The 16,566-nt window shown below is 45.0% G+C and overlaps 1 protein-coding gene across 3 annotated transcripts in view; it reads left to right on the forward strand.

Moving 5' to 3' along the window:
- LOC147035253 (serine/threonine-protein kinase N2-like) overlaps positions 1–16,566 on the forward strand; it is a 241,459-nt gene that overhangs the window by 138,707 nt on the left and 86,186 nt on the right. For all 3 annotated transcript variants that reach the window (XM_085896036.1, XM_085896046.1, XM_085896028.1), the window contains exon 10: positions 170–313. In XM_085896036.1, the coding sequence (XP_085752162.1) occupies positions 170–313 (144 nt within the window). The remainder of the gene's footprint in view (positions 1–169; positions 314–16,566) is intronic.

Genomic DNA, 16,566 nt, shown 5'->3' on the forward strand with positions numbered 1-16,566 from the left:
ATGCAGGAATCAAAATCTGTTGAGTTTGCTTTTGTTGCAATTTGTGGGAGGTCATCCAACATTTTGCCTGTACTACAGTTACACTCCCACGTCATCAGATTCGGCAACAAATCATCCTTTGACATATCGGGTGAGTCGATGATTACCTTTTTCACCTCTCCTCTGACAGTCTCGAGAGCTGGAGATCTCGGTTTACTGGCGTGATTGGCGTTCGCTTTGCGCTGTGAAGTTTCTGCGCCTGGAAGACTTTCTGGACAATCAACGGCATGGCATGTGCCTTTACCTGGAGCCACAGGGCATGTTGTTTGCTGAGGTGTGTAAACACATCCATCAATACACGTACATTGCCTCTGTAATAATACGCTTGTCACATCCGTCTGTCCGTCTCTCCGTCTGTAAAAATATCCCGAGATGACTGAATCTCGTGAGATTGTGAGTTCAAAGTTGTTTCGTCATGATTTCATGTCATTGTTTTATTTATGCATCATGAAGAAGATGATTAATTTAGGATCATGTATGAACTCAACAAGCACCTGAGAGTGGAAATTCCATGGAATTTCTGCAGGACATGGCTTATGAGGTTGTGAATGGGGACCTGAAGGTAGTTTGGATTATTATTTTCGTGAGATATATCTCGTTACTGAGATTGTGAATACAGTAAAAGGAGGAGTTTGGAAGATGGGAATGTAGGTTATGAGGATATAGGAGTAGGTGAAGTTGATGATGGCATAATATGAAGGTGGATAGGGGAAGGGAAAGAGTTAAATATTCCACTATTTTAAGGTGGTAAGGAATAAATAATATGAATCATGATGTAAGATTGCCCTCTTTGAAAAATGGGGAGGGGAGGACAGACAGTTGGAGTTGGAGTGGGTAGAGGGGGTCATAGAAGGGGAGAGAGTTGGGAGCAGGGGGGTTGAGGCTTTGGGAGGACGTTGGAGACTCGTTGTCGTGGGGATTTGAGGGGTGGGAATTGAGGACTTGGGGATTGGTCGGGGGGAGTTGAGGATCCTTGCTGGGTTGTGAGTGGGGTGGTTGCTTTAACGAAGCGACATCTTAAGGGAGCACTTGGTTAAACAATATTAAATTCCCATGATTTTCAACTTTTTGTTTCATGATATTGTTGGTCATGTTTTACATGACACGGAATTTCTGTTGGTACCTGCTATTTATTATTGTTGTTACTATTTTATTAATAATAATATTACTTACTAAGAACACGTCCTTATGGATAGATTAATTACCACACTGCTATGATATCTATGGTTTTCCGTGCAAAGAATCGGGGGATTTTTTATTATCACTTTTAATGCAGGCTCCCAAGGGGCAACGCTATGTGATAAACATTTACATCGAGAATATCGGGGAGCTCCCCTCACCCTGAACTCCCCAGATAAGATTATTTCTCTCCCACCTAAAACCAACACTCCAAGTACACCCCCCCATCCGCCCCCCATTTTTAACTCGTTTGTCCAGCAGTTTAGGAGTGAATAGAAATCAAACAAATACAAAGGGACGAGCAATGACACTTCTCAAATTATACAGAGTATTGTTATAATTATTACCTATTTTTGTCATTGTGTTTTACTAAATGAGTTATTTGCAATTCATTAGATCTCTGTGATTGGCAGAGCTTTTGTAGGATTTTTACTCGATTAGAAAATTTCCTCTGACCTCAATTATAAACTGATGGGAACTTAAATTTTCATTAAATCCCATGGACATTTGTTATTACTACCTCTGCCACTGACAGTGAAGGGGGTTATGTTTTCACCCCTCTCAATCTGTCTGTTTGTTTGTCTGTGAAGAGGATGTCTCAAAAAGTTGTGGACAGATTCAGACGAAATTTGATGGAGGTTGGGTGGATGAAATGATTAAATTTTGGTGAAGTTCCGGTTCCGGATCGGAATATGAGAATTTTTAAAGTGATTCTTCACCATTGAGAGATAGGGCCAAAAATGATATACAGCTCTGGAAAAAATTAAGAGACCACTGCAAAATTATCAGTTTTTCTGATTTTACTATTTATAGGTACGGTATGTGTTTGAGTAAAATGAACATTTTTGTTTTATTCTATAAACTACTGACAACGTTTCTCCCAAATTCCAAATAAAAATATTGTCATTTAGAGCATTTATTTGGAGAAAATGACAACTGGTCAAAATAACAACAAAGATTCAGTGTTTTTAGACCTCAAATAATACAAGCAAAATAAGTTCATATTCATTTTTAAACAACACAATACTAATGTTTTAACTTAGGAAGAGTTCAGAAATTAATATTTTGTGGAATAACCCTGATTTTCAATCACAACTTTCATGCATCTTGGCATGCTCTCCACCAGTCTTTCACATTGCTGTTGGGTGACTTTATGCCACTACTGGCGCAAAAATTCAAGCAGCTCGGCTTTGTTTGATGGCTTGTGACCATCCTTCTTCCTCTTGATCACATTCCAGAGGTTTTCAATGGGGTTCAGGTCTGGAGATTGGGCTGGCCATGACAGGGTCTTGATCTGATGGTCCTCCATCCACACCTTGATTTACCTGGCTGTGTGGCAAGGAGCATTGTCCTGCTGGAAAAACCAATCCTCAGAGTTGGGGAACATTGTCAGAGCAGAAGGAAGCAAGTGTTCTTCCAGGACAACCTTGTACGTGGCTTGATTCATGAGTCCTTCACAAAGACAAATCTGCCTGATTCCAACCTTGCTGAAGCACCCCCAGATCATCACCGATTCTCCACCAAATTTCACAGTGGGTGCGAGACACTGTGGCTTGTAGGCCTCTCCAGGTCTCCGTCTAACCATGAGATGACCAGGTGTTGGGCAAAGCTGAAAATTGGACTCATCAGAGAAGATGACCTTACTCCAGTCCTCTATGGTCCAATCCTTATGGTCTTTTGCAAACCTCAGCCTGGCTCTTCTTTGCTTCTCATTGATGAAGGGCTTTTTTCTATCTTTGCACGACTTCAGCCCTGCCCCAAGGAGCCTGTTTCGAACCGTCCTCGCTGTGCACTTCACCCCAGCTGCCGTTTGCCATTCTTTTTGTAGGTCACTTGATGTCATCCTACGGTTGTTGAGTGACATTTGAATGAGTTGGCGGTCATCCCGGTCAGTGAAAAGTCGTTTTCGCCCTCTGCCAGTCTGTGGCCTTGTTGTCCCCAATGTCTGCTGCTTGACCTTGTTCTTATGAACCGCCGTCTTTGAAATTTTAAGGATGGAAGGAACGTGACGCTCACTGTATCCCTCTGCCAGTAAAGCCAGAATTGAACCCTTCTTTTCCTCACTCAAAACTTTTCTTTTCAACTCTTTTGGCAAGGTCAATAGTTATTTTTTTGATTCCAATTGCTTTTGAGGTACTACCAGCACTGTTTTTGCCATCCAGCTGGTCCTATTGCAAGAGGATAGTGATGACTACAGCAGTGGTTATTATACTTTTCCTTGTTAAATAAGATTTGGTTCAGGTGATCACCTAATCAGTACCTCACGAAGTAGAATGAGGTGTGCCTGTGTTGGAATTCAACAGACACTGGAATGGAATGGCTGCCATACATGTGGAGATGCTGATTTAAATTTTTTTTGGAGTGGTCTCTTATTTTTTCCAGACCCTTTATAGCACGATATCTCAAAAAGTTGTGAACGGATTCGGACGAAACTTGGTGGTCAGGTTTGGTGTGTGACACGGAAGAAATTATTCAATTTTGGTGAAGATCCAAATCCAGTGACGAGAATTTAAAAATTTTTTTAAAGTGATTCGCCATCATTCAGAGATTCGGGTAAAAATCGAAATAAAGAACGATATCTCAAAAGTTGTGAACGGATGCGGACGAAACTCGGTGGATGAGTGAGTTAGGTGACAAGAACAAGCAGATTCTATTTTCGTTCAGGTCCAGATCCGACCTATCAGTGGGATACAAAACTGTAAACTGTTCCACCTGATGTCGGTAGGTGCTCTACCAATTGCTGTTCTACTTGTCAATGTGTTCTTGAAGTGCGATGCAAAAAAAAAAAAACATGATTTTAAAATCATGATTTGCACGTACGTTCAAGAATCATCATGTTTATATTCAGGCTCTTGTGTTAAAGTTTTTCTCATATCAATTCATATTTTGTAAACATTGTGAGATCACATGACCCAAGCATGGGTTGCTTTGCTGACTAGGCCAAAATATACAGCGTCCTTAACATTTCCTCAAAATACAAAAATCATGTTTAAAAATACGACCATGCATGAAAACGAGAAATCCCAGTTTGTTCTTGCAAAACTGAATTAAAGCAACCTCATCAAAATGGATGCGGATCACTTTGAGGAAGTGAAGTGATTAATGGAGCAGGATGGGCAGCATTTTGAAAATGCAACAAGTCGGGGCAATGCACCTCTTTTGTGTCTGAAAAAAAAAAGTTCACAATCAACACCTAACCAGCAGTGCCACGTTGGAGGGGGGGGAGAGCATGGTCTTTTACAAAGGGGATGGAGCAACGATTGACCACCATGTGAATAGTCTTGGATAGATAGTCTAAAAATAACTAAAAGTGTTGAGAAGAGACAAAAGCATGTATATTTAGCAACATATTGGTCACAATAAATAAATAAAAATGTGATGTGTCACTGTGCTGGACACAGAAAAATAAGAATGGAGAACAAGAATTACAACTGGCCTACAAGGAGAATGACCTGGAAGAAGCAGATGAAGACCAAAGATGAGATGGATTCAATTCAATAATTCACTGAATTACAATGGCCCCAAATTCCAGGGAATAGAAAAGGATGGAGTGTGTTGAAGAAAGCGCTCATTCTCCAGTGGATTGCAATATGAGGGGAATGGGGAGATTTTCAAGTCAAGTCAAATGTTGAAATACAACCTCTTCTTCAACAACTCCAATTAATCCCCCCCTCTTGTTTTCTCTTCACTTTATAACAACATTTTTTAGATCCTCGTGGAGGATCTCTAAAGGCCCGGTCACACCTTGACGTTTTAGCCAACGTATGCCGATTTTTGAATTATTTTTCTAAAACGCTGGCACACGTTGAATACGTTATGGGTAAGTTTTGATAACATTGAGAGCACACTGAAAAACACTGCCATACGTCGTTGTACGTTGGCTTTAAACGTTGTACTTTTTGGTTGTCCTCAAATTTTTTCATGCTTGAAATTTCAGGACGTATGCCGGCGTATGACTCACACGTTCCGCTACGCTGGCCACAAGTTGTATGCACGGTCTGCGATCGTTGACAGACGTCAACACATGCTACTTGTAAGTTAATCATAAGTTGAGACACGCCGAGGTAATGTTTAGCGTACCCGAAACTTATTTCTAACCTATGATTAACGTGTTGTTGGCACGTTACGCGATCGTTGCCACACATCGACAGACGCTACTTTTAAGTTACTCATAGGCTGAAAGACGTCGGTATAATGGATCGTCCTTGCGTCAGCGTCCACGGCCACGGCCAGGACAATTATTTGCAGCATTCTTCAAACTTTTCTTCGGCATGACGAGGATGTTCACACTTCGATGTCTAGCTTGGCTATGATTCCAATTGTCCATCGGCAGCGTCTATTTAAAATAGTCGAGTTTGAGCGTTTTAACACGTTCAGAAGAAACACTTCAAATTTCCAAACCCCAGTGTCAAAAAACAAAGGCGAGTGACAGAAATTTAAATCGTTCATTGTAAACAATGAAAATAGCTGAGTGGTACCGTTTAAAAGTCGTTGAGTGTAAAAAAAATCCAATTGTTGAGCGCAAGCGTCTACTTTCAATAGTGGAGATGCAGCCATTTAAATCGTTGAGTGGCAGCCTATGAATAGCAAACCCTACGTCACCGGCAAAGACAAACTGCCGCACGATATGGATAAGTTAGGCTATCGTTGGGCATAGTTTGTGAACGCCGGCTTCACGATAATTATTCGTTGGTATATCGTATCTATAAGTAATCAAAGCGCTCTATGCACATTATTAGTTCATTGTGCATTTGTCCAACCCGTTATGAATAGACCTAAATCGTAAAAACAAGCCATAGCTCATTGGTGAAAAAGCCCCATAAAAAATTAGCCGCGAAGAATTTCGAACAATGGTGAAAAGATGTCTCCTACCCGTGGACACGCGGACGAAAGGACGATCCATCATAACCCACACCCTCCCCTCACACTCACCTACTACTGCCAACATGAACAAACTACTACTACTACTAATACTGATACTGATAATGATACTGATACTGATACTGTTACTGCTGACATGGACATCGACTCAAAAAGGACTCGAAAACACTGTTGGGTTCCCCTTTTATGAACACCATTTTTATATACCAATTCCCAAAACCGCTGGGAACACGTCTTTATATGGCAGTTGTAAGCTAGAAACACGTTCATTTATTTTTTTTTGTCGACCGGAAGACGTCATTGGAATACGTCTACATACGTCGATGTGTGTTGGGACTACGTAAAGAATTGGTTCAAAGCACGTCAAACATAAGTTAGAAATAAGTTTCGCGTAAAAAGACATTACCGCGACGTGTTTCGACTTATGAGTAGCTTATAAGTAGCCTTTGTGGACGTGTGTAAGCGTCCACATATCGTGTGTAAAACTTATCCCCATCGCATGCGGAACGTGTGTCATACGCCGAGTACGTCGTAAAATTTTGAACATGCTTAAAATTTCTTGACGTACTCTACTTACTACGACGTATGATAGCGTACTTTAGCGTTCTACTCACGTATACCAAACTTACTCATACCGTATTTGACGTGCCCCAACGTTTTAGACACATTTTTCTTAGGTCGGCATACGCTGGCAAGATCGCCAAGGTGTGACCGCGATGTTGTCACTTCCATTTCTACGGCAGTTATGATTCGAATCGTTGTGCGTCAGCCTTTTAATAGGCTATGTCACGACATCGTCGGCGATGCGTGCAACGCGCTATGCCGAAGTTAGACTATCGTTGGGCATCGGTTGTGTAGGCCGACAACAGGTTCAGCATTCGTTGGTATAAGTTATCTATAACACAACGAAATGTTCTGTGTCCATTACCAATGCGTTATACATAAGACCAAGTCGCTATGAATACGTCCGAATCTTTAAAAAAAAACATCAAAAGTTCAACGTAAGCCAGCGTTTTACATACATTTTAATACGTTGCCATCGCTGGCTAAAACGTCAAGGTGTGACCGGGCCTTAAGTCTTACTCACGTTGTTGTTCTTCATCTTCTTCTTGTGGACTTCTTTTGTTTCACAGCCTACAGTTTTCTTCGAAACTTCCTGAAACTTGGCATACCTATGTAAAAATACCCTGCACAGACAGTAACCATCTCAGATTTTGAAAATTCCTCTGAGAAAAAAAGTTATGACATCAAAATATCTCCGCTAATGGAAATTACCTAAAAAATTATCTCTGAAACAAGGCAAGCTTTTTGAATTCTGTTTGCAGGAATCGAACAGGGCATTAGCAGAGATGAATTACCGCACATATGATACATCACTATGATGTCATATCAATTTTTATGACATCATTCCTATTTTCTGACATTTTTTGTTTCACAACCCAGAGTTTTCATCGGATCTTCGTGAAACTTGCCATGTATATGCAGAAAGCCCACGCGCAGGCAGTAACCATCTCCGAATTTCGGAAATTCTTCCGAGAAAAAAAAGTTGACGTCATAATATCGCCGATAATGGAAATGGCCTATTCCATTATCTCCGAAACTAGGCAAGCTGTTTGAATTTTGTTTGCGGGTATCAAGCCGGTCATTAGCACAGATAATTTATCGCAAACCTGATACATCACAATGACGTCATATTCGTTTTTATGACGTCATCATGAAGAGGACGAGGATCTTAGCTCATTTGTGCTCGTTTTATACCTGAGCTGGAAGGAAAATATATAGTTTTGTATTCTGATCCAATATCCTGTGATAGGATGTCTCCATGTCTGTTCAATCTCCTATTCTTGTTTTGTCCTATCTATTTGATCAACTTCGCTGTCAAGATGGCTCCTGAATGGGGTTGTGACTGATGTCCGTCTTCGTAAAGTCGGTGGCTTAGCCTTGTGAACACTCCATTGACCTTGCTAGCCCACATGACTGCAGAATGAAACCATTATGAACTAGAAGGGCACTCGGTAGAGCGCATACCTCCGCCACGTAATGCCTGATGCACGAGAACATATCGGGCCCAATCAATACATTTTTGAAATATCATGCTATCCATCTTTTTTGGCCCGATCTCTCAATGGTGAAAAATCACTTGCAGTGAAATAATTCTCGTATCCAGATCCGGAATCGGATCTTCACCAAAATCGAATCAATACATCGTGGTCACACACCCAACCTGTCCACAAAATTTCATCCGGATCCATCCTCAACTTTTTGAGATATCCTGTACACAAACAGAAAGAAAGGAGAGGGGGTGAGAGGGGGGGAACATAACCTCCTTCACCTTCTGGTGGTGGAGGTAATAAAACCCACGGGCCTATGAAGGAAAACCTGCAGAACGAAACACCCCATGGGCCTTGCGAGCCCACCTGACTGCAGAATGAAACACCTCATTCGCCTTGCTAGCCCACCTGACTATAGAATGGAACACCTCATGAGCCTTACTAGCCAACCTGACTGTAGAATGGAACACCTCATGAGGCTTACAAGCCCACCTGACTATAGAATGGAACACCTCATGAGCCTTACTAGCCCACCTGACTATAGAATGGAACACCTCATGAGCCTTACTAGCCTACCTGACTATAGAATGGAACACCTCATGAGCATTACTAGCCCACCTGACTGTGGAATGCAACACACCATGAGCCTTACGAGCCCACCTGACTGCAGAATGGAACACCTCATGAGCCTTGCTCGCCCACCTGACTATAGAATGGAACACCTCATGAACCTTGCTCGCCCACCTGACTGCAGAATGAAACACCTCATGAGCCTTCCTTGCCCATCTGACTGCAGAATGGAACACCTCATGAACCTTGCTCGCCCACCTGACTGTAGGATGGAACACCTCATGAGCATTACTAGCCCACCTGACTGTGGAATGCAACACATCATGAGCCTTACGAGCCCACCTGACTGTAGAATGGAACACCTCATGAGCCTTGCTCGCCCACCTGACTATAGATTGGAACACCTCATGAGCCTTACTAGCCCACCTGACTGCAGAATGAAACACCTCATGAGCCTTCCTTGCCCACCTTACTGCAGAATGGAACACCTCATGAACCTTGCTCGCCCACCTGAATGTAGAATGGAACACCTCATGAGCCTTGCGAGCCCACCTGACTGCAGAATGAAACATATCATGAACCTTGCTCGCCCACTTGACTATAGAATGGAACACCTCATGAGCCTTACTAGCCCACCTGACTGTAGAATGGAACACCTCATGAACCTTGCTTGCCCACCTGACTGTAGAATGGAACACCTCATGAGCCTTACTAGCCCACCTGACTGCAGAATGGAACACCTCATGAACCTTGCTCGCCCACCTGACTATAGAATGGAACACCTCATGAGCCTTACTCGCCCACCTGACTAGAATGGAACACCTCATGAGCCGTATTATCCCACCTGACTGCAGAATGAAACACCTCATGAACCTTGCTCACCCACCTGACTATAGATTGGAACACCTCATGAGCCTTACTTGCCCACCTGACTACAGAATGAAACACCTCATGAGCCTTCCTTGCCCACCTGACTGCAGAATGGAACACCTCATGAACCTTGCTCGCCCACCTGACTATAAAATGGAACACCTCATGAGCCTTACGAGCCCACCTCACTGCAGAATGTAACACCTCATGAACCTTGCTCGCCCATCTGACTGTAGAATGGAACACCTCATGAGCCTTATGAGCCCACCTGACTATAGAATGGAACACCTCATGAGCCTTGCAAGCCCACCTGACTGCAGAATGAAACACCTCATGAACCTTGCTCGCCCACCTGACTATAAAATGGAACACCTCATGAGCCTCACGAGCCCACCTGACTGTAGAATGGAACACCTCATGAACATTGCTCGCCCACCTGACTGAAGAATGGAACACCTCATGAGCCTTACCAGCCCATCTGACTGTAGAATGGAACACCTCATGAACCTTGCTAGCCCCCCTGACTGTAGAATGGAACACCTCCTGAGCCTTACTAGCCCACCTGACTATAGAATGGAACACCTCATGAGCCTTACTAGCCCACCTGACTGTAGAATGGAACACCTCATGAACCTTGCTTGCCCACCTGACTGTAGAATGGAACACCTCATGAGCCTTACTAGCCCACCTGACTGTAGAATGGAACACCTCATGAGCCTTACTAGCCCACCTGACTGTAGAATGGAACACCTCATGAACCTTGCGAGCCCACCTGACTGTAGAATGGAACAGCTCATGAGCCTTACAAGCCCACCTGACTATAGAATGGAACACCTCATGAGCGTTACTAGCCCACCTGACGGTAGAATGGAACACCTCATGAACCTTGCTCGCCCACCTGACTATAGAATGGAACACCTCATGAGCCTTACTTGCCCACCTGACCACAGAATGAAACAGCTCATGAGCCTTCCTTGCCCACCTGACTGCAGAATGGAACACCTCATGAACCTTGCTCGCCCACCTGAATATAGAATGAAACACCTCATGAGCCTTCCTTGCCCACCTGACTATAGAATGAAACACCTCATGAGCCTTCCTTGCCCACCTGTCTGCAGAATGGAACACCTCATGACCCTTGCTCGCCCACCTGACTATAAAATGGAACACCTCATGAGCCTTACTAGCCCACCTGACTGCAGAATGGAACACCTCATGAGCCTTACCAGCCCACCTGACTGTAGAATGGAACACCTCATGAACCTTGCTCGCCCACCTGACTATAAAATGGAACACCTCATGAGCCTTACTAGCCCACCTGACTGCAGAATGGAACACCTCATGAGCCTTACCAGCCCACCTGACTGTAGAATGGAACACCTCATGAACCTTGCTCGCCCACCTGACTGAAGAATGGAACACCTCATGAGCCTTACGAGCCCATCTGACTGTAGAATGGAACACCTCATGAACCTTGCTGGCCCCCCTGACTGTAGAATGGAACACCTCCTGAGCCTTACTGGCCCACCTGACTATCGAATGGAACACCTCATGAGCCTTACTAGCCCACCTGACTGTAGAATGGAACACCTCATGAGCCTTACTAGCCCACCTGACTGTAGAATGGAACACCTCATGAACCTTGCGAGCCCACCTGACTGTAGAATGGAACAGCTCATGAGCCTTACAAGCCCACCTGACTGCAGAATGGAACACCTCATGAACCTTGCTAGCCCCCCTGACTGTAGAATGGAACACCTCCTGAGCCTTACTGGCCCACCTGACTATCGAATGGAACACCTCATGAGCCTTACTAGCCCACCTGACTGTAGAATGGAACAGCTCATGAGCCTTACTAGCCCACCTGACTGCAGAATGAAACACCTCATGAGCCTTGCTAGCCCACCTGGCTGCAGAATGAAACACCTCATCGGCCTTACTAGCTCACCTGACTGCAGAATGAAACACTCATGAGCCTTACTAGCCCACCTGACTGCAGAATCGAACACTTCATGAACCTTGCTCGCCCACCTGACTGTAGAATGGAACACCTCATGAGCCTTGCTAGCCCACCTGACTGCAGAATGAAACACCTCATGAGCCTTACGAGCCCACCTGACTGCAGAATGAAACACCTCATGAGCCTTCCTTGCCCACCTGACTGCAGAATGAAACACTCAGGCGCCTTACTAGCCCACCTGACTGCAGAATCAAACACCTCATGAACCTTGCTCGCTCACCTGACTATAGAATGGAACACCTCATGAGCCTTACTAGCCCACCTGACTGTAGAATGGAACACCTCATGAGCCTTCCTTGCCCACCTGACTGCAGAATGGAACACCTCATGAACCTTGCTCGCCCACTTGACTATAGAATGGAACACCTCATGAGCTTTACAAGCCCACCTGACTGTAGAATGGAACACCTCATGAACCTTGCTTGCCCACCTGACTGTAGAATGGAACACCTCATGAGCCTTACAAGCCCACCTGACTGTAGAATGGAACACCTCATGAGCCTTACAAGCCCACCTGACTGTAGAATGGAACACCTCATGAGCCTTACTAGCCCACCTGACTGTAGAATGGAACACCTCATGAGCCTTACTTGCCCACCTGACTGTAGAATGGAACACCTCATGAGCCTTACTAGCCCACCTGACTGTAGAATGGAACACCTCATGAACCTTGCGAGCCCACCTGACTGTAGAATGGAACAGCTCATGAGCCTTACAAGCCCACCTGACTGTAGAATGGAACACCTCATGAACCTTGCGAGCCCACCTGACTGTAGAATGGAACAGCTCATGAGCCTTACAAGCCCACCTGACTGTAGAATGGAACACCTCATGAACCTTGCGAGCCCACCTGACTGTAGAATGGAACAGCTCATGAGCCTTACAAGCCCACCTGACTATAGAATGGAACACCTCAGGAGCCTTACTAGCCCACCTGACTGTAGAATGGAACACCTCATGAACCTTGCTCGCCCACCTGACTGTAGAATGGAACACCTCATGAGCCTTACTCGCCCACCTGACTGTAGAATGGAACACCTCATGATCCGTATTAGCCCACCTGACTGCAGAATGAAACACCTCATGAACCTTGCTCACCCACCTGACCACAGAATGAAACTCCTCATGAGCCTTCCTTGCCCACCTGACTGCAGAATGGAACACCTCATGACCCTTGCTCGCCCACCTGACTATAAAATGGAACACCTCATGAGCCTTACTAGCCCACCTGACTGCAGAATGGAACACCTCATGAACCTTGCTCGCCCATCTGACTGTAGAATGGAACACCTCATGAGCCTTCCGAGCCCACCTGACTATAGAATGGAACACCTCATGAGCATTGCAAGCCCACCTGACTGCAGAATGAAACACCTCATGAACCTTGCTCGCCCACCTGACTATAAAATGGAACACCTCATGAGCCTCACTAGCCCACCTGACTGTAGAATGGAACACCTCATGAACATTGCTCGCCCACCTGACTGAAGAATGGAACACCTCATGAGCCTTACCAGCCCATCTGACTGTAGAATGGAACACCTCATGAACCTTGCTAGCCCCCCTGACTGTAGAATGGAACACCTCCTGAGCCTTACTAGCCCACCTGACTGTAGAATGGAACACCTCATGAGCCTTACTAGCCCACCTGACTGTAGAATGGAACACCTCATGAGCCTTACTAGCCCACCTGACTGTAGAATGGAACACCTCATGAACCTTGCTTGCCCACCTGACTGTAGAATGGAACACCTCATGAGCCTTACAAGCCCACCTGACTGTAGAATGGAACACCTCATGAGCCTTACTAGCCCACCTGACTGTAGAATGGAACACCTCATGAGCCTTACTAGCCCACCTGACTGTAGAATGGAACACCTCATGAACCTTGCGAGCCCACCTGACTGTAGAATGGAACAGCTCATGAGCCTTACAAGCCCACCTGACTGTAGAATGGAACACCTCATGAACCTTGCGAGCCCACCTGACTGTAGAATGGAACAGCTCATGAGCCTTACAAGCCCACCTGACTATAGAATGGAACACCTCATGAGCCTTACTAGCCCACCTGACTGTAGAATGGAACACCTCATGAACCTTGCTCGCCCACCTGACTCTTGAATGAAACACCTCATGAGCCTTACTCGCCCACCTGACTGTAGAATGGAACACCTCATGAGCCTTACTCGCCCACCTGACTGTAGAATGGAACACCTCATGAGCCGTATTAGCCCACCTGACTGCAGAATGAAACACCTCATGAACCTTGCTCACCCACCTGACCACAGAATGAAACTCCTCATGAGCCTTCCTTGCCCACCTGACTGCAGAATGGAACACCTCATGAACCTTGCTCACCCATCTGACTGTAGAATGGAACACCTCATGAGCCTTCCGAGCCCACCTGACTATAGAATGGAACACCTCATGAGCATTGCAAGCCCACCTGACTGCAGAATGAAACACCTCATGAACCTTGCTCGCCCACCTGACTATAGAATGGAACACCTCATGAGCCTTACTAGCCCACCTGACTGTAGAATGGAACACCTCATCAACCTTGCTCGCCCACCTGACTGAAGAATGGAACACCTCATGAGCCTTACTAGCCCTTCTGACTGTAGAATGGAACACCTCATGAACCTTGCTAGCCCCCCTGACTGCAGAATGGAACACCTCATGAGCCTTACTTGCCCACCTGACTATAGAATGGAACACCTCATGAGCCTTCCTAGCCCACCTGATTGTAGAATGGAACACCTCATGAGCCTTACTCGCCCACCTGACTGTAGAATGGAACACCTCATGAGCCTTACTAGCCCACCTGGCTGCAGAATGAAACACCTCATGGGCCTTGCTAGCCCACCTGACTGTAGAATGGAACACCTCATGAGCCTTACTCGCCCATCTGACTGCAGAATGAAACACCTCGTGAGCCTTGCTAGCCCACCTGGCTGCAGAATGAAACACCTCATGGGCCTTGCTAGCCCACCTGACTGCAGAATGGAACACCTCATGGGCCTTGCTAGCCCACCTGACTGCAGAATGAAACACCTCATGGGCCTTGCTAGCCCACCTGACTGCAGAATGAAACACCTCATGGGCCTTGCTAGCCCACCTGACTGTAGAATGGAACACCTCATGAGCCTTACTAGCCCACCTGACTGCAGAATGAAACACCTCATGGGCCTTGCTATCCCACCTGACTGCAGAATGAAACACCTCATGAGCCTTCCTAGCCCACCTGATTGTAGAATGGAACACCTCATGAGCCTTACTTGCCCACCTGACTGTAGAATGGAACACCTCATGAGCCTTACTAGCCCACCTGGCTGCAGAATGAAACACCTCATGGGCCTTGCTAGCCCACCTGACTGTAGAATGGAACACCTCATGAGCCTTACTCGCCCACCTGACTGCAGAATGAAACACCTCATGAGCCTTGCTAGCCCACCTGGCTGCAGAATGAAACACCTCATGGGCCTTGCTAGCCCACCTGACTGCAGAATGAAACACCTCATGGGCCTTGCTCGCCCACCTGACTGCAGAATGAAACTGTTAGTCATGTTTAACAATGTTCAAGTTTTTATTTGTTTCTCTCTTATTTATCAAAGTCAAAGAAAACTCTTAATGGAGTATCCAGTTACAATTTCAAGAGCATGCCAATAAAAACAGTATGCCTGCAGTAGTCATTAGTTTACTTAAATGGCTTTTTTGTAACATTGTTAACTTAAGAATTTAATGTGTAATCCTTGTGATGCGAAAGCAATCATGAAATTAAGGCATCTTGTGATGAATATAAAGGAGAAGCAGGAAAAGAAAAAAAAAAACCTGCGGATTAAAAAGCGTCATTAGCAACTGAGGAGGTAAAACAAAGTTCAGTATGGTAGCATATTGTTGCTGATGGTGTAAATTACCTTTTAGGACACGCTGTAGCGAACATGGATCGACCCATAAGGCGCTGTCACACCTTGACGATTTAGCCAGCGTATGCCGACTTATGAAAAATTTGTCTAAAACGCTGGCACACGTCGAATACATTATGCGTAAGTTTTGGAAAGATTAAGAGCACGCTGAAAAACACTGCCATATGTCGTAGTACGCTGGCTTTCATCGTTGTACTTTGCGGTTGTCCTCAAATTTTAGCATGCTTGAAATTTTTACGACGTATGCCAGCCTATGACTCACATGTTCCGCTACGCTGGCCATAAGTTGTAGGCACGTGATGCGATCGTTGACACATGTCGACACACGTTACTTGTAAGTTACTCATAAGTCGAAACACGTCGAGGTAATGTTTGGTGTACCCAAAACTTATTTATAACCTATGAGTAACGTGTTGTAGGCACGTTACATGATCGTTGAAACACATCGAGGCATTTTACTTGTAACTTACTCATAAGTCGAAACACGTTGAGGTAATGCTTAGCGTACCCAAAACTTATTTCTAACCTATGAGTAACATGCTGTAGGCACGTTACACGATCGTTGACACACGTCGAGGCACGTTATGCGATCGTTGACACACCGAGGCACGTTACTTGTAAGTTACGCATAAGTCGAAACACGTCGAGGTAATGCTTAGCGTACCCAAAACTTATTTCTAACCTATGAGTAACGTGCTGTGAACCTATGTGTAACGTACCTCCAACGCATATTGACGTATGTAGACGTATTTGATTGACGTCTTCCAGACGACCACAGAACTTACTGAATGTGTTTCTAATTTACAGCTGCCGTATAATGGTATATTGGCAGCATTTAAAAAAAACAAAAAATCAACAATAACTTCCGATATTTTGTCACGTGCCGTTACGTCACGTCCGATTGCCTCTTCAGTTTGCTCATGTCTTATTCTTAGTTCCTCCTCTGTGAATATTTTCTGTTTGAAGATATTGTCACGTCGACGTCGAAACTTAAAAGCAAATGTCCGAATATATTTTAAAATTCGTCATA

Source organism: Eptatretus burgeri, chromosome 1 (assembly GCF_056783735.1).
Source record: "Eptatretus burgeri isolate ZD-2024b chromosome 1, Ebu_testis_v1, whole genome shotgun sequence".
In the NCBI taxonomy this organism is placed as follows: Eukaryota; Metazoa; Chordata; class Myxini; order Myxiniformes; family Myxinidae; genus Eptatretus; species Eptatretus burgeri.